General features: G+C 40.3%; 1 protein-coding gene across 1 annotated transcript in view; it reads right to left on the reverse strand.

The window, feature by feature from the left end:
• LOC110164125 (netrin-G1-like) overlaps window positions 1-17,473 on the reverse strand; it is a 131,094-nt gene extending 113,621 nt beyond the window's left edge. Inside the window, exon 1 of the mRNA XM_020929148.2 lies at window positions 17,228-17,473. Within this exon, the coding sequence (XP_020784807.1) occupies window positions 17,228-17,473 (246 nt within the window). The remainder of the gene's footprint in view (window positions 1-17,227) is intronic.
• Between the last annotated feature and the right edge of the window lie 1,692 nt (window positions 17,474-19,165).

Genomic DNA, 19,165 nt, shown 5'->3' on the forward strand with positions numbered 1-19,165 from the left:
CCTGGACTGGAGCGTGACACGAGAAGCTGCTGCTGTTAAAGGGCCCATTTTACACTAGTTTCTGATCTGTTATAATGTTGTTTCCTCATCGAAAATAGCTAGAGTTGTGTTTTGTTTCGTTCACACATTTAACACCACAAGTCCAGCATATTTAGGCTGAGTTCTTCTCTCAAACTAAAAACCACACTTCCACCTTGTGATGGCATGTAATAATAGAGAAAGTGTGTTTTTTAACCACCATACATCTTCACTGGAATGATTTGGATAATATCAGCTCTGGAGCTGCCAATCTCTACCGACAAAACAGAACATTTTGAGCTTTGGCGATGTAAACAAACTAATAATAAAGCCCTACCTAGACGAATGAGGGATTACACAGACGCTAATGATAAAGGATTACTCAAAAGTGTGTGAATGAAACAAAACACAACTCCAGGTATGTTTTTGAAGAGGAAACAATATTATAACATATCTTAAAGCTTAATATTGTGTAACATAGGACCTTTAAATAAAGTGAAACGATCTGAATGTGAACAGTGAAGATTTAAAGGGGCAGTTTGGAATTTTGGACATAGGACCACATTTCCGAGTGAGCCAGAGTGTTGGAGACGTATGGAGACACTTTTAAATATTCCATCCAGTCCTTGTATTTGCAGAGGTCACTGGTGCTAGGCTAGTGCATGTCAATGGCCATAGTTAGCCTGTCACTAAAAACAGTCTTACCCACTCCACAAAACACCAGAGACAAATATATTATTACACCAGACTGTCCATGTGAATGTCTGTGTTGATAGAATAATGTTTGAAATAAAACTAACCTTGCATCGCATGAATTGTCACTTGTTGAGGGACTATTTTCTCAGTGGCATTGGAATTTTACTTTGCCGGTAAGATAGGTGCTAGGTGATATCAGTCCGCTGCCGATGTACAACTCCCTGCTGCTGCTCAGACATAAATCCTTCAAATGCAAGGTTGGTTTTACTTCTAAAATTATTCTATCAACACAGAAATTCACATCAATAATCTGGCATAATAATAGGTGGCTTGTAGAGTGGGTAAGACCTCTGCAAATACAAGGACTGGATGGAATATTTTAAAAAAAGTGTCTCCACACGTCTCCAACACTCTGGCTAATTAGGAAATGAGGTCCTATGTCCAAAATTCCAGACTGTCCCTTTAAAACACTTTAAACTCCAGGGATGTTTAGGAATCACTCACGAGTTCATACACCAGTGTACGCAGATACTGGGGGCAAAGGGTGTGTGTTAGGTGTCTTGCCTAAGGACACAACGACAGTATTCATCTGTGGAAGCTGGAATCGCACTGCCAACCTGACTGCTCTACCAGTGATGTTTATGTCGAGAGCGGGATTTGAACAACCAGCCTTGGAATCAGTGGTCAAACGCTCTCTGTCGGTGTCTCTTACTGTGTGTCTGGTTTGAATGAATGTGGACTTTGGGTTCTCGCCGCTTTTTCCGATGTGTGTTTTTTTTTTTTTTACCGCAAAACACTGCAAATCAACGTCAACAGATCTGATGAAGACGTGCTGAAATGAAAACTGCTTAGGTCACAGATTCGGTTTTGACAGTCTTTTCAAACACTTGTTTTGGTGGAGAGTCATTTCAATTAGTCTCACTGATTAGAGGAACCACTCGTGTCTCTGGAGGGCTGGAGTCTGAAATGTGCGAACGTGAAATCTCAATTAAATTCACTCTTTCCTCCTGCCCCTCCTTCTCTCCCTCCCTCTTTCTCTAGCCCAAATCTCGCTTCTTCAACCCCTCTCTCTCCTTGTCTTTTCCATCCACCCCATCTCTCTTCTTTGCATTTCTTTGTATCCTCTCCAAGCCCCTCTCTCTCTTCCTCTGTCCCTGTCTCTTCTTCTCTCTATCCTCCCTATCGCTCTTCTCTACCCTTCTCTTGCCCCCTCTTTTCTCTCCAACTCCTCTCTCTTCTTTGCATTTCTTTGTGCCCTTTCCAACCTCCCTCTTTTCCTCTATCCCTGTCTCTCCTTCACTTTCTTTTCTCCTTTCTTTCTACCCCCTCTCTATCTTCTCATTTCTCTCTATCCCCTCTCTCTCTTCCTCTCTACTCATGTCTCTCTTCCTCAGTGCTTCTTTCTCCCCCCTTTTTTCTCTCTGTCCCGCTCCTTTCTTTCTGCCCCAACATCTCTCTGTCTTCTCTCTACTCCCATCTCTCTTTCTTCCTTTCTCGCCTTCTGTTTTCTCTCTCCCTCTCTTTTTTCTCCCTATCCACCGCTTTCTTTCTTTCTTTCTTTCTTTATCCCATTCCTTTCTCTCTACCCCACCTATCTATCTTGCTCCTTCTCTCTTTCTCTCTTTTATTTTCCATCAGCCTTCTCCCTTTATCCTTTGTCTTCTTTCTCTCACTTCCTCTCTCTTTCCCTCTATTTTCTCTCTACTCTCTCTTTCTCTAGCCCTTTCTTTCTACCCCTCTGCTTTCTTTCTGCCCTCTCTCCATCTTCCTCTATCCCTCTCTCTCCCTCTATTTTCGCTATCCCCCTCTCTTCTTATCCTTTCTCTCTACCCCGTCTCTCTCTTCCTCTATCCCTCTCTTTTTCTTTAAAATCTTTTTTCTCTACCCCTTCTCTTTCTTTTCTCATTTCTCTCTATCATCTCTCTCTTCCTCTATGCCTCTGTCTCTGCCTCTTTTCTCTCTATCCCTCTCCTTTCCTTCTGCCCCACCCTCTCTTTCTCTTCTCTCTACCCCATCTCTCTTTCTTCCTCTCTCACCGTCTTATTTCCCATCCACCTCTCTCTTTCTTTCTTTTTCTATCCCATTCCTTTCTTTTGACCCCATCTTTCTCTCTCTCCCTCTCTCTTCTCTCTTTTATTTTCTATCAGCCTTCTCCTTTTATCCTTCATCATCTTTCTCTCATCCCCACTCTCCCTCCCTCTCTTTTCTCTCTACTCTCTCTTTCTCTAGCCCTTTCCTGTGTCTCGACCCTGTCTATCTCTCTTTTTCTACCCCTCTGCTTTCGTTCTAATTTCTCTTCCTCTATCCCTCTCCCTTGCCTTATTTTCGCTATCACCTCTCTCTGTCCTTTGTGTTATTTCTCTTTTCCCTCTCTCCCTCTTCTTTTTCTCTACCCTCTCATTCTTCTCTCTACCACTTCCTCTATCCCTCCGCTTTCTCTTTACCTCCCTGCTTTCTTTCTACCCTCTCTCCATCTTCCTCTATCCCTCTCCCTCCCTATTTTAACGATCTCCTCTCTTCCTCTCATTTCTCTTTACCCTCTCCTCTTCTTGTTCTCTACCCTCTCTTTCGTCTCTCTACCCTCTTCCTCTATCTCTCTCTTTTCTCTTTACCCTCTTCTTTCTCTTTACCCCTTCTCTCTCACTCTTTCTTTCTTTTCTCTCAACCCCCTTTTCTGTCCCTCTCCCCTCTCTGCCTCTTTTTCTTTCTACTTCTCACCCCCTCCTCTCCGTGAATATATCTGGCACCAAATCTAAACCGCCAACCACCACCACTGGGACTCTTCCGATTCCAGATCTGCTGCTCTGGTCCTCACAGACTCAATCCTGTCACCATGGCGATTGTGTAAACATTTGTGAGACCAATTTAGCATCAGAGCTTATAGAGGATATTTTGTAATTCTTTTGAACTTTACCCAGCATGCACCAAACGCAGGGACGAGGATTGGACGGCCATCTTTGCACACGGCTCTGCTTTTGGTGCGGTTGAAAGGGAAAGATGACACACAGAGGCGTTCTGACTCTGCCAAGTTACTGACCGCAAACTCACAGTGGCAAACTCACACTAGAAGCAGCTACTGAAGGATGCATATTATTCGAAATTGACTTTTCCGAGCTTCTAACCGCGTTGTAAATTTGTTCCCTTATCAAAAACGTAGCTGGAGTTGTGTATTTTCTTCATTCACGCTGGTTCCTCTGTAAAAACGTCCTTTGCCTATGAGCAGTCGCGCAATTTGAATTTTGTCAGAATTGTTGCGTCACAGGTAGAAACTAGGGTGTCAAAAGTATTGAAAAGCAGACACTAATCTATACGAATTATACTATTATCGAAACTAGATACTCATTTGAAGTAGTACTGATACTAGGGATGTAACATTATCTGAAATATTGTGATATAGTACAGTCAAAAGTCTCACAATAATACCGTGGACTGTCACAATATACTGAATAACAAGTTCCTTTCCTTAAAATCATTGTTTTATAGTAGCAATAGCTTATAAACTTCAGAAACTACATATCCCATGATTCATTTCAGTGCAGACAACATGAAGAAATATGTTTTTAATTGAATTCTTGGGATTATGACGGAAATAATTCACACCAAAATCTTGTCAAGGTATTTTAAAAGCAAAAAAAGTGTCCCATCTACAAATATATCAGCGTCTTCGAAAAGATGCATATCGTGATAATATCGTCCCATGAGATTGATACTAAAAAAGTCACATTCATAGGACAGAAATGAACTGTTCCTAAACATTTGTAGAAGGATCTTGAGCTGTATCAGAGCAAGTATAAGAGCACATAGACTAGAATACACACACTGGGCCACTATGGAACTGACCTGGACGACTGAGGGATTACACAGATATAAAGCCACATGGTAATATAAAATAAAATTCTTAGATTTAAATATATGAATTTATTCAGTATGGTTGTTTCTATTGTTCAAAAATACAATAATTCCTTCTTGTGAATGGGGGAGCCTCTCCACAGATCTGAACTGTAATGTAATGTAGTGCAGTGCTGTAACCTGCTTGACCCCCTAGGCCACGGTACGATACATATTTCGATACAGTAAACTTTTGATTCGATACGATTCAATAAAAAAATAATTTCTAAACCTAAAAATCTTTGTTAAACCATCTCTTGTGCAAAGTTCATATGAAACATGGACATTTTAATCATCAAAATGGTGAATATGTCAAATGTGTCACATAAACATATTTCCTTCCTCTAAACAAGCAACAAAACTGTAACATTGTGACAAAATAATTTAGTAAAATATACAAAACAAAAAACAAAACAAAAAAAAACTTGGCAATATAAATCAATACAGCAGCCCACGATCTCGATACTGCACTGCGACATATTGATATTTTGATATCAGTATACCATGGAGACCCTATTTGTCTCCATGGTGATTTTATTGCTTTGCTTGGAATGTTCCCCCGAATGGCATTAAAGTGATGGGAACAAGCAGCGGGCCTAGTCACAAGTCAGATTAATGGCAGACAAAAAGCAGTGAGAATTCATGTTTTATTCTGTTTTACTGAAATAAAAGTATCTGTAGTGGCCGGACAGATAAGTTTAATGCCATACTGTGGAACATTTCATCTTAATGACAATAAGAAAAGTTAAAATAAGTAGCTGTGCGAGAACACCCTTTCTTTTAATTCCTTTATAACTATCACACTTTCAATTAGCATAAATAAAACTTGTAAATTTTTTCACTTTGGGTGTTATGGGTGTAACTTTCACTTTTGAATTACCAGTGAAAAATGTCCACCGCAATAGTATTCATAATTCATTTAATTGGCCCCCACTTTGTTATAAGCACCACATCCACTAAAGCTGGTTGATTTGACTGTGGAGAGTGTTATAATTACACCATGTTCTCACAATATCCGAATGCAGATGTCATTTTTTTCTACACTGGCGGCCATCCTTCATTAAGTCTATGTGGATAAACGCTGCTGTAATTGCCTGGGACAAATCTGATCTCTGTAATTGGATAATTGCTGTTAAATCATAAAACGCTGAATTGGAAAATGGCCTTGAGTCCATTAATTCCCCAAGGCAGGAAGCTCGGAAACATAATATTAGACAAATCTGTTATAGCATTAGTTTAACCAGCCTTGTCATTTCTCGCCTAAATGGTAGCGTGATAGTTCTCTGTAATAGTGCAGTTACCATGCACTTGGCCTTTGCTGAATGCTGCAATTTCATTTCATTATTTATTTATTTTTTGTTAGAATGATTTGTTAAAGGTCCTATATTACACAGAGTTGGTTTTTGCTATGCTAGAATGTTGTTACTGCATGAAAAACATAGCTGGAGTTGTGTTTTATTTTATTCATTAATGTCTAAGTGATCCTTTGTTAATTTTTTTTTTTTTTTTACATCTCCAAAGCTCAAAATGCTCCTTTTCTTCTGTAAAGATTGGCAGTTCCAGGGCTGACATCATGCAAAATGCAAACATGAAAGTACAATAAGTTCTGAAAGATGAACCCAAGATGGCGCTGTATTCTTTTCAATGGTGCAAAGAGCCAAAACTGTTTTTTTTTTCTTCTGCATTACTTCCGCAATACTGGCCTAGCTCTGTCCAATGAATGACACCAGACGCATACAGTTCTGACCATAGTACTCTAAATCTTACAAAGCTAACTTTTAGGCACTTGGACGATCATTTTATTTATTTTTTTAAAAGTTCAATATGATTTTGTGAAAATACAGAAGAATCCCTACAAAATCCGACCTTTGTAAAAGCTGTTGATGCCCTGTCAGCAGAACATGGGCAGTTTGATTTCACAAAAGATGAATTGTGCTCTATGGGACAATTCATTCTGGGAAAGAGCTCTGCAGTGTCTATGGAGCGACCACTAATCGACCTTGTGCTGGCACAGAGAGGGAGTGTCTTATCCAGTTCTTATTATAGATGCATGAGTTTAAAAGCACAGTGGAGCACTCCCTGTATTACCACATGACATAACAAGGTGGAACGCAGTGTTTTGAGAGCAGGGGGATAAATATGCTGGCCTGATTCACCAGCCGGTTCCAATTCATGGAAACCTCGCAGCATTATGCAGGTACTTTTTTTTTTATTTAACCAATCCCTGTTATTTGGTCGTGACATATGTAATGCTCCAAATCCTGTAGGAAGAAGGGCAATTTCGTCTTTTCCCTTGATAAAATTCACCAAACATTTTCTTTTTTCCAGCTTCAAATCCTCGATCTCGGGAATAGTTGCCAACATAGAATATATGGCTTTGTCTACATCCATCTTGACTGCTTTGTTTACTGTTGTGCTGTACCACAAAAAGGGACAGTCATGGCTTCACAGCTCTTCACTGATTGGCTGGTGCGCGGTCTACAACTTCCGGGATTCTTACAAACCATCTATTGTTTTCCGATTCCTGATCTAGTCGCTTTAGAGAAATTAAATTGAGCGGAGGTACTAGGTGGTGCCAGCCTGGCTATAAATATGCAGAGTTTGTGTGTTAAACATGTGTAAATAAACAAAACACAACTCCACGTATGTTTGTGATGAGGAAGCAACATTATAACATGGATTAGAAAGTAGCATAGTATAAGCCTTTTAAAAGTAAAACTGTGATTATGAAATTGTCAAAGGTTTTTTGGTGACAGTGAGAGTTTTGAAATATCTATTGATTTAAACATTTGTAATTTAATCATTAAGGAAAAAATCTACTATTGAACTCTGGCCTGTCCACCAGCTCAGTTTCAAACTAAAGAAATGCGTATTGTCATGATACTGATAAAAAAAAAAAAAAAATCATATTGAATATTTTCCTTAGAATGAAAAATGTTGAAAATGTATTTTAAAAATCTTGCAACCCCATTTTGAAGAAAAGCAGAGTTGAGTGATTGTGAGTGACAGTGCCCCAGTGCATCATGGGAGAGCGGCCCTAAAACCCACACAGTGAAGAACCCCTGAAGATCCACAGCTAAAAATAAAAACAAGGTTAACTCCCCGATGCTCAACACCTGTCCGAGATATGATTTACCACAATGGGGCAAGTTTAACACCCACCAGAGTAATAATCCCAGGATACAGAATAAATGGTGAAATTGAAGTAGATAAAATTATACATAGGCCTACTGCATGTACATACATTTTCAACACAGATGAACGTGGATTATTTTAAATGCTGACCTAAGCCTTACTCTAACAGATAGTCATGAACTTTAGTGTTTGATGTCAACTATATAAATAAAAAAAAAACTATATATATATTGATACTTTGCAGTGACATCATGCTGGCGAGTTCTGCATGTATGTCTGTGGCAGGATGTTCAGCAGTTACCGTAGTGACACATTTGCAAACACAGCCAAGAAGTTGTAAAATTACTTTAAACAGCACATTTTCAGGAGCCTGTGATAATTCTCAGAGTACATGGGTTTGATTTGAGTTTGATTTCCAACAAAAAGGTGAGTGTCATTGTTCCAGGTACTTACACCCTGAAGGAGAGCGCTCTGCTCAGGCCCAAATAAGCAATTCCTAGGACCACAATCTTAAGACTCAAGTGGAGATAGAGGAAATAAGAATTGCAGAAACTCAATATTTTTCTCCAGAAGTAAGAGAAGCAAATGCAAGACCAAGTTTATACACATAAGGAGATCTGATACTTGAATAATTCTACAGTGTAGGAAAATGTGCAGCTAAAAGAGCAACTGAAAACAACTTGGAATTGAAAAAATCTCAAAGCTACTCTCCAGAAGAAAGACAAAGTGCTGGAAAACCAAATACATGTGCACCAGGAGATCCAATATCTCTAGAACTACTCAGTGAGAGACAAAGTTCAGCTCAAACAAGAGCTAAAACAAAGGATAATATAATCACAGAGATGAAAAATAAAAAGAGGTCGCATCCAGAGGCCTGCAGCGTCAACACCAGAGGAGAAAGGACAAAGAAAGAGTACCAATAATGGAAACTATGGCTGGTACAGATCTAAGAATTGTCCAGAAAGGTGCAGGAGCAGTTCTTTAAACTCCTGGAGCTGTGTTTCCTGAAAATGAACAAAAAGGAACTGGAGGAACTTGAGTTTAATAGTCAAAACATAACGTGAAATGTGATTTAGACAAGTTTTGATCATATCTGCTGCCCATGTCCAGCCAGAAAGTAAAATTATAAACTAAAAATAAATTAAACTTCACCAAAATTACAAAACTAGAAAAGATCGGCTTTGTACAAAAATTTTAAAGCTGACTATTGAGATTTAAAATGTGTGCATTATAACATAATCTTCCATAAATGTCGATAGATTATAAGTATGTAGCAGACTCAAGCACAATATGTGACCTTTAAATCTAATTACGTTATCTTTATTTTAGAGAAATGCTTAGTCTAACCTGTCATATATGGACTTCAACTTGATATTATTGTTATAGGAACAGTGAGGATCTTGGTCTGATGCCATCGAGGACACCAGAGCAGAATCTAAACAAGACCAGGCTCATATTGTACACAGCTTGTCACGTGTCGGATTAAAGGCTATAAATGTCATACAGTGCCCACAAGCCCAAAGGATCCACTAGAACAACTTCAAACTATTTCTGCTGCTGACACCTGATACTGCACGATTTGAGAAAAAGACACAAAATTCAATAACTATGCCATGTACTGCGATATTGATATAACTGTGATACTTTAATATACACAATAAATTACGTTAATTAAAAAATAAATGCATGTCATCTACTGATCAAACTGGGTCAAAAATAAAAACATAAAGGAGACTTTATTGCTCAGAAATTCTCTACTTTCTTCTGTGAGTAGGGGCGACTCTCCACAGATCGGAATTGTAATGTAGCGTAGTGCTAGGTTTAATCTGTACTGTGGAACATTCTAGACCAGGGGTGTCAACCTCATTTTGGTCCGGGGGCCGTATCCAACCTACACTGATCCCAAAGGGGCCGGATCAGAAAATTCATGGCATATATACCCCAAAAATAGCAATAAGTTCAAATATTTGTGCAGAAAAATGCAAATCTATTATAGAATTTTTTTTTTAACTGATGAACTCTTTCTTATTATAATATTATAATATTATGAACAACCTGAAACTTTAAGAATAATGCAATTTCAACACAATGTTTTAACATTAACTTGTATGCAAATAGGAATAAGTCACATTTTTTCTTGGAAAATCCTGCACTCGGCTCCACTTTTTCTCATGTTTGGACATTTTGTTGATGAGGGTGTCACGGTCAACAGTCAAAACGATCGTCCTTTAAGAGCGTTTGGAAAGAGGCAAGTCTTCATTTGTGCTGCTCTGGTGGGAGGGGCCACGTACAGAGGCACTGGAGATGCTGCTCTGCTCAGTACCGCAGATAATTATCAATATTTTAAAAGAAAATATAATTAAAATATGTTAGTAGAAAATCAGCCCAGGACCAGAGTAAAGGTCTTGGAGGGCTGGATCCAGCCCCCGGGCCAGATGTTTGTTGTTGTTCTAGACCAGGGGTGTCAAACTCATTTTGGTCCGGGGGCCGTATCCAACCTACTTTAATCCCAAAGGGGCCGGATCAGAAAAACTCATGGCATATAAACCCCAAAAATAACAATAAGTTCAAATATTTGTGCAGAGAAATGCAAATCTATTATAGATTTTTTTTTTTAACTGATGAACTCTTTCTTATTATAATATTATAATATTATGAACAACCTGAAACTTTAAGAAAAATGCAATTTCAACACAATGTTTTAACATTAACTTGTATGCAAATAGGAATAAGTCAATTTTTCTTGGAAAATCCTGCACTCGGCTCCACTTTTCTCATGTTGGACATTTTGCTGATGAGGGTGTCACGGTCAACAGTCAAAACGATCGTCCTTTAAGAGCGTTTGGAAAGAGACAAGTCTTCGTATGTGCTGCTCTGGTGGGAGGGGCCACGTACAGAGACACTGGAGACGCTGCTCTGCTCAGCACTGCAGAAAATTAACAATATCTTAATAGAAAATATAATTAAAATATTTTAGTAGAAAATCACCCAAGGGCCACATTAAAGGTCCTGGAGCGCCGGATCTGGCCCCCGGGCCTTATGTTTGACACCTATGTTCTAGACAAAGCAATAACCTTTCCATGGAGACAAGCAGGTGGTGGACCCTCAACTAGAAATGTTACATAGTGCACCTTTAACCAAGACTAACCCAAGTCTATAAAAAAACATTCCAAAAACAGCACACTTCCGTAAAATGGATTGCTTTATGTTGTCGCAATGTTCTCATTTTTTTCTGATATTGATAATTGCATCCTAACTCTGAAATACACCTGGATCAAACCCAAGCCAAATACATTTTTTGCACAGAAAAATCTCACTGTTAAGATCAGTTTGGACGTACATAAATTACCTTGTACAATGCAGCTATTAAGATGTGCCAAAATCTGTCACTCAAACAGCTGAGTTGCCAGTACTGCAGACACAGAACAGAAATGAATTGTGATATTACTGCAGCCCTTTAATTCTGCAACAAAACTAAATCTCACAACTATCGCCTTCCACTATAATGTTTGTAGGAATTTAACAATGCAGCTGGAAATGAAATATTCTAAAACAACCATTCTAATTGGGGAGGTTTAGAGACTTGTTATAAATCATAAACCAAACCAAACATGGGCTCCTTTCTCCTGCAAACAAACACTGGAAAAACAGACCCTGAGGAAAGAAATATTCACAGAAAACACAGGGACATAAATAAAAAAAGAAAATGCAGTTTTGTGTAGTTGTGTGTAAACCAACCTACTACAACTACTACTACTACTACCACTACTATTACTACTACTACTACTACCACTACTACCACTACTATTACTACTACTACCACTACTATTACTACTACTGCTATTACTCTTCCTGCTACTAATACTACTATTACTACTATTACTCAGTAGTACTGCTATTAATGCTATTACTCCGACTCCTACTACTACTACTACTACTATTACTACTACTGCTACTACTACTGCTGCTATTACTACTATTACAAAGATTACTCCTACTACTATTATTACTACTGTTACTGCTACTACTATTACTACTACTACCACTGCAACTGCTACTACCAGTTCAAAGATTATTACAACTGCTACTACTACCACTACTACTACTACTACTCATACTGCTACTACTACTACCATTACAAAGATTACTACAATTGCTACTACTACTACTACTACTACTACTGCTACTATTACTACTACTGTTACTGCTACTGCTAGTGCTACTACTATTACTACTACTACAACTACTGCTACTACCAGTACAAAGATTACTGCTACTACTGCTACTACTGCTACTACTGCTACTACTACTACTACTACTACTACTGCTGCTGCTGCTACTACTACTACTACTACTACTACTACTACTATTACTACTGCTACTACTACTACTACTACTACTACTTCTACTATTACTACTATTATTCCTACGGCTACTACTACTACTACTACTACTACTACTACTACTACTACTACTACTACTATTACTACTACTACTACTGCTGCTACTGTAACTACTACTACTACTACTACTACTACTACTACTACTACAAATATTACTACTACTGTTACTACTTTTACTACTACTGCTACTACTGCTGCTGCTACTGCGACTTCAACTAGTACTACTACTGTTACAACTATGACTACTGCTGCTACTGCTACTAATAGACCTTCTACTATTTCTGCTAGGACTACTACTATTACTACAACTACAACTACTACTACTTCTACAATTACAATTACAATTATTACTACTACTACTACTACTACTACTATGGCTATGAATAGAATAAACTTCGGGTAATCTCTACAAACAGTTCCTCCAGTATAAATGGCAACAGTTTTGTAAAACATGTTTCCTATTTCTATGTTAATTCCACGTACACTCTTTAATCTTTTCTTTTGAGATAAAATTTGGAAGACTCGCACACTCCTCTCGGTCCACTACCACTGCCCCATCTGCAACGCCAAACTCCAAACTCCACTTTTTAAGAGTCTCATTTCAGCTGGTAAACACTGGCTTCTATCTGCTGGTCCTTGCTTGCCTTCTATTAAACGCTTTCAAAGTCTATAGGGGCCCCGCTTTCTCTGCGATGGCGAACAAATGCAACCCGGCTCCGAAGCGCTGATAGTGGCTGATAGGGGCCAATGGGACCCCGTGGAGAACACAGCAACAGCGAGCAACGTTGCATAATGAATAGACTTGGACTGTCACGGCTAACTGTGATCTGCAGTGTTGTGTCAGCTCCCATGCATGTTTACAGTTAACTATGCAAATATGGTAATGTAGGACAAATAGGCCTAAGGGGATAGAGATGGAGAGATAGAAGAAAGAATTATATGCTTAGCGCTGGGAAATGCAGGGAGAGGGAGAAGGAGAAGAAGGGAGGAGGCAAGAAGGTGGGGTAGAATTTGATTGACAGCTGCTTGAGTGGTAATAAAGCGTCAATATTCTGCCTATAATGGTATTTTCTGATCTGTGTTATAATGTTGTTTCCTCATTAAAAACATATGAGGATTATTATTATTTTCTAATTCACACTAACTCTGCATATTTGCTAATCTGTTTCATCTTGCGTTGTCATGTGGTAATACAGGAAGTGCTCCACTGTGTTTTTAAAGTCCATATACCAGAAGAGGGGGCTCCAATCTGTCGCTCGGGAGAATAACAGTAGCTCTCCACCCCCTTCCAAGTAGCTAGCCAAGGGATATTCGAATTATACCACTGTGCTGAATAACAAAAACATTGTTAATTATTAGGGATGTAAAGATATCCAAATCTCTCGGTACAATATTATCATGATATGCATCTCACAGTGCGATATTTATTGTGATATTCTGGAGAGGCTGATATAATTGTAGATAGGACACATTTCTGCTTTTAAAATGACAAGATTTTGGTGTGAATTATTTCTGTCATAATCTCAAGAATTCAAGTAAAAAAAATATCTCTTCATGTTGTTTGCACTGAAAAGAATCATGGGAGGCAGTTCCCTATGTTTATAAGCTGTTACTGTAAAACCATTTATTTAAGCAAAGGAACTTGATTCGATATATTGTGACAGCTTCTTGTGAGACTTTTGTTACATCCCTATTAATTATGAACTTTGTGAATGTATCATTATGAAGCCCAACTTTGTGCACTAATAACTGGACGATTGTTCATGATTTAGAGGCATCTAACTGTACCCAAAGGCTTGCCCTCTTTCTTATAATCATCTCAATTTCTTGTGGCCGCTAAAATGCTGTCTGGCATCTTTGTTTTGTAAAGGTAGCTCACCGGTGGAAAAAGTTTGGAGACCCCTGCACTAGAATGACTTTTTGCTCTTAAATTGCCAATCTCGACTGAATTTAAGCAAAAGGTAGCTGTTAACAAAGGTGGGACCAAGTCGTTGTTTTGCAAGTCTCAAGTAAGTCTCAAGTCTTTGAACTCAAGTCGGAGTCAAGACCCAAGTCAAAGACAGGCAAGTCCCAGTCGAGTCCCGAGTCACTGGCCAATAAGTCCAAATCAAATCCAAGTCATCTGCTTTGAGCTTCAAGTCATTTCAAGCCTTTAAACCAAAGAACCAAATGTAGCTTACATTTTTGCAATTTATATGAATTTTAAACTAAATTGTGCTTAAAAAGTCAAGGTATATTTATATATGAACATTTATGAGTATATAAGGGTTGTAAAAAAAAAATATTTAGTTCATTTTTCCTTTTTAAATGCCTTGACAAGATCTTATAGTTAATCATGATGGTCAGAATAGAAAGAATTCAGATTTATAAGTGCTTCTCAACTCACAGGCCTCAAGTCCGAGTGAAGTCCCAAGTCACTGACCTTCAAGTTCAAGTCAAGTCCCAAGTCTTAGTCAGTTTTATCAAGTCAAGTCTCAGGTCCTAAAAATAGTGACTCAAGTCCGACTTGAGTCCAACCCACAACTCTGACTGTTAACATCACAAGGTGGAACAAAGCGTTAAGAGTTTTGAAGATGTAGCCAGACTAATAAAGCAAGGTTACTGTGAACAAAACAAAACACAACTCTGGGTATGTTTTTGATGAGATAACACCATTATACCATGGCTTAAAGCTCACAAGAGTCCGTTTAGTGTAATATAAAACCTTTAACATACAGTAGGAGTGAGAGAAGGGCCAAAGTGGGAGGGGCTAAGTTCAACAGCAGGTACACAGACCCTTTAAAACTACACAAAGCCGTCGCTCTTTAATTGACTTCACACTGAGTCGTACACGAGAGCTTTCAGTCCATCTCGAGCCCAGTGTCCTGCCCTGTGTTGTAACACTTGACTAGGACTGGGAGATCTGCCATTAATCTCTTCACCACAGGCGCCATATTGCCTCGTACGCTCTTTCTCTCCTCTACTTTCTATCTGTCTCCCTCTCTCCTCTCTCTTCTGTGTCTACTGGCTGTGTTATTTTCCAATAACTCTCTCTCTCTTTCACCTCTTCTCTATCTGTCTCTTGCTCCTCTCTGTTTCTCTTTGCCTCTTTCCCATTTCTCCTCCTTCCTCTTTCTCTTTTCTTTTTTCCCCTTTCCACAGTCTCTCTCTCTCTCTCCTTCCCTCTCTATCAGTCTCCTGGTCTTTTCCTGGTCTCTCTCTCCCAACACCAACTCTCTCCATCTTCCTCCCTATTGTTCTCTTTCCCTTGTCCCTCTTCCCTTGTCTTTCTTCTGTCTCTCGATCCCTGTATATTCTAGTCATCCCTTCCCTACCTTTCTATCTGTCTCTCCTTCTCTCTCTCATCCTCCAATCTTCTCCCCTTCTCGCTCTACTTCCCCTCTCCTTTCTTCCGCCTCTCTCTGTCTATCTGTCTGCCATCCCTCTCCATCTCACCATCTCCTTCTCTATCCCTCTCTCACCCTCCTTATCTTTTTCTCTCCCCTTTGTCCTCCCTCTATGTCTCTCCTTCTCTCTCTTCTCCCTTTCCTCTATAATTCTTCTTCTCCCCTCTCTCTCTCTTTCTTCTCTCTCTCTTGCTCTGTGTATCTTCTATTCATCCCCCTCCCTACCTCTCTATCTGTTTCTCCTTCTCTCTCTTATCCTCCAGTCGTCTCTCCTTCTCACCCCACTTCCCCTTTCCTTCCCTCTCTTCCCCTTGGCCTCTCTCTGTCTCTGTCTCTTTATCCCCCATCCCTCTCTCACTTTCCTTCTCTTGGCCCTTCCTGTCTATCTGTCTCTCCTTCTCTCTCTCCCATCCCTCTCCATCTCTCACTCTCCTTCTCTCGCTCTCTCCTCCCCTTCGTCCTCCCTCTCTGTCTCTCCTTGTCTCTCTTCTCCCATCGTCTTTGTCTCTAATTCTTCTTCTCCCCTCTCTCTCTCACTCTTTCTTCTCTCTCTCTTGCTATCCGTATCTTCTATTCACAACCTGTACCTTTCTATCTGTCTCTCCTTCTTTCTCTCACACTCCATTATTCTCCCTTTCTCACGCTACTTCCCCTCTCCTTACCTCTCTCCCCTTATGCTCTTTCTCTGTCTCTTTATCTTCCCTCGCTCTCCCTCCCTCCTTCTCTCTCTCTCCCTATTCCTCTGTTCCCCTCTCACTTTCCTTCCCCTCGCTGTCTCTCCTTCTCTCTCTTCACCCATACCCTGTCTCTCTGTCATTCTTCTTCTTGTTCTATCCATCCCTCCCTTCTTCTACCTCTCTCTCTGTGGTCCCACCCTCAACCTCACTCTTTCTTGGTATTTCTTCTCTCTCTCGCTCCCCGTATCTTCTATTCACCCCCTTCCTACTTCTCTATCTGTGTGTCCGTCTTCTCTCTCTCACCCTCCAATCTTCTCCCCTTCTCACTCTCCTCCTATCTCTCTATTCCTCCATCCCCCTCTCACTTTCCTTCCCCTCGCCCTCCCTTTCGGTCTGTCTCTCTTATCTCTCCCCCATCCCTCTCCATTTCTCACTCTCTCTTCCCTCATCCTAATTTTCAGTCTCTCCTTCTCTATCTTACCCTTTCTCTCTGTCATTCTTCATCTTGCTCTCGCTCTCCCTCTCTATACCTCCCTCCATCCTTCCGTCCCTCTACCTCTCTCTCTGTGAACCCACCCTCAGTCTCTCTCTTTCTCTGTCATTCTTCTCTCTTTCACACGCTGTATTTTCTATTCACCCCCTCCTACTTCTCTATCTGTCTCTCCTTCTCTCTCTCACCCTCCAATCTTCTCCCCTTCTCACTCTACTTCCGTCTCCCCCCCCACTCCTCTCTCTCTGTCTCTTTAGTCTCTTTATCCCCCATCCCCCTCTCACTTTCCTTCGCCTCGCCCTCCCTGTCTCTCCTTCTCTCACCCTCATTCTCCCCTCTCTCCTCATCCTTCCTCTCTATCTCTCCTTCTCTCTCTTCTCCCATACCCTTTCCCTCTGTCATTCTTCTTCCCTCCCTCCCTCCTCCCCTCCCTCCCTCCCTCTCTCCCTGACCCAGTACCGCGAGCGCTCGGGGCCCGCACAGCCTCATTTGTCTCCATCACCCGGAGTCCGCGGCCCCTTCGTCACAACTCACCAAAGCGCAGTAGGTTTCGGGCGGATCTCCACACGTGATGTTGGGCGGGTCGAGGGTCACGCGCAGGTACTTTGTCATGTCCGTGGCTTCGGGCTGGCATGCCATGTAGTCCCAGGCCAGTCCCTCCTCCGTGTAGATCTGGGACTTGCACACGTCGTAATGGCCCCAGCCCGACGGGTAGTGCTGCATGGCGTACGCGAGGCTAACGCCGGCGGCCTGCAGCGCCAACGCCAAGAGCCAAAGCATTGCCGATCGCATTCTCGGTGCGCGGTTTGAGATTTGTTGATGATCTGGAGTCACAGTTGATGGTCTAAAGCTGAGAACGTGGAGGCGGTGAGAGCATCTTGAAACTTCTCGGATCACATTCAGTTGTTTTGCGGTTTTTACTCCGTTTGCAAGTAAAATCTGGGGTCAAAGTTGGGAAAGTCAAGAGGTACTTCAGAAGTACTTTGTCAGTCTGTGGACATCAGAAATAAGAGTAGGATGGATCTTCAAATGTGTCTCTGGTCACAGGCAGCATCCTGAAAGACAAAAATGAATTGTTAAGTATGAGCTACTCTTCAAGATCAACAAACTATAGTAAAAATGACAAAAATGTGAAAGAACCTCTACTTGATTTCAAACAATGAGTGAGAAACATGCTTGGTTTGTTTAGTTTGAACTTTTAGCCCCAGCTTGGTCCTTTTTGAGCACCTGACCAGACGGAACCACATGCTTTAACAACATTTTACAAAGACGAGTGGATCTGGAGCCATTCCTGTCTCCATGATTTCAGAGGGTGTGATTGACAGATGGATTAACCAATAATTTCTCAATTCACGTCAAGAACAAATATGGCTACTTACAAAAGGAGGAAATATCTATATAAAGGACTGAGAAACAGTGCAGATTTTAACAGAAAGAACAATCAAAACACCAAACTATGACTTATAGAAGACTGATTTGGTTGAGATTTGGTTCTGAATATTATAAGAACTTTGGAGAGGAGATGTCTTCCGCATCAGAGAAACTCAAATAATATACAAATGAGCAGCTGTGATTGGACCGTCTCAAGTTTAGACAAAGTTTTTCACGCTCTATGGTCCAATTCTAGACCCTTCTGGATTCGAACAGAATGTGGAAGAGACAGGCAAACTTTCTGCCAGTGTGATCTTGCACCATGACACAGAAACAACTGTCATACAATTGTTTTCTTACTGTTCTCCAGTCTCTACCAACTTTTAGTTTTTTTTGTTTTATTGTCCCTCTTCAGAATGGACCATGCCAGAGAATCATGTATCTAGTTTCCCGTGATTTTTAGTAATAATGTGCATGACAAAAAGGTGAGCGTGTCAGTAGCTTCTGTATCAGTTATTGGCCTGAGAAAATGTTGTCTAAAATAAATAGATTATATTTTACTGCCTAATTTTGTTCTTATTTAGCAGCCTACACCAGACCATTCAATGTATGATCTGAAGAGCATTTATCTCCACAAAATAAATTAGATACAGACCCTTTAAGCATCCCATAATGCTGTGGTGATAACAAAGAGCTTTATTTTGCATACATTCAAACCAAAATTCATGGTTACATTCATTTTACTTGCATTTTTACATCTAAACCACTGACAACCATATTTGGAATAGAGCTGCTAAACTGGGTAGTACCTGGAGGACCAAAGAATGAGTGAGGGAGGAGGAGGGTGGGGTCTGGACAAATGAGGAACAGTGTGATTGGTCTAATATTTCAAACTCCGCTCCTGCAGCAACACCCGGATGTAACCAGGGCAGTCCTGTGTAATGTCACCAAGTACTTAAAACTGCAGCAGCCACTGGAGCACAATGATTTTTTTATATGTTTTTGACCAGAAATCTGTTAAAGTTTGAACTAGAATTGTAAAAAAAAAAAAAAAATGACTAGGAACAGCAGGCAATACTATTAGAACACCATATACACAGT

Source organism: Boleophthalmus pectinirostris, unplaced genomic scaffold, assembly GCF_026225935.1.
Source record: "Boleophthalmus pectinirostris isolate CB_2022bp ecotype Guang Dong unplaced genomic scaffold, ASM2622593v1 HiC_scaffold_16, whole genome shotgun sequence".
Lineage (NCBI taxonomy): Eukaryota > Metazoa > Chordata > Actinopteri > Gobiiformes > Gobiidae > Boleophthalmus > Boleophthalmus pectinirostris.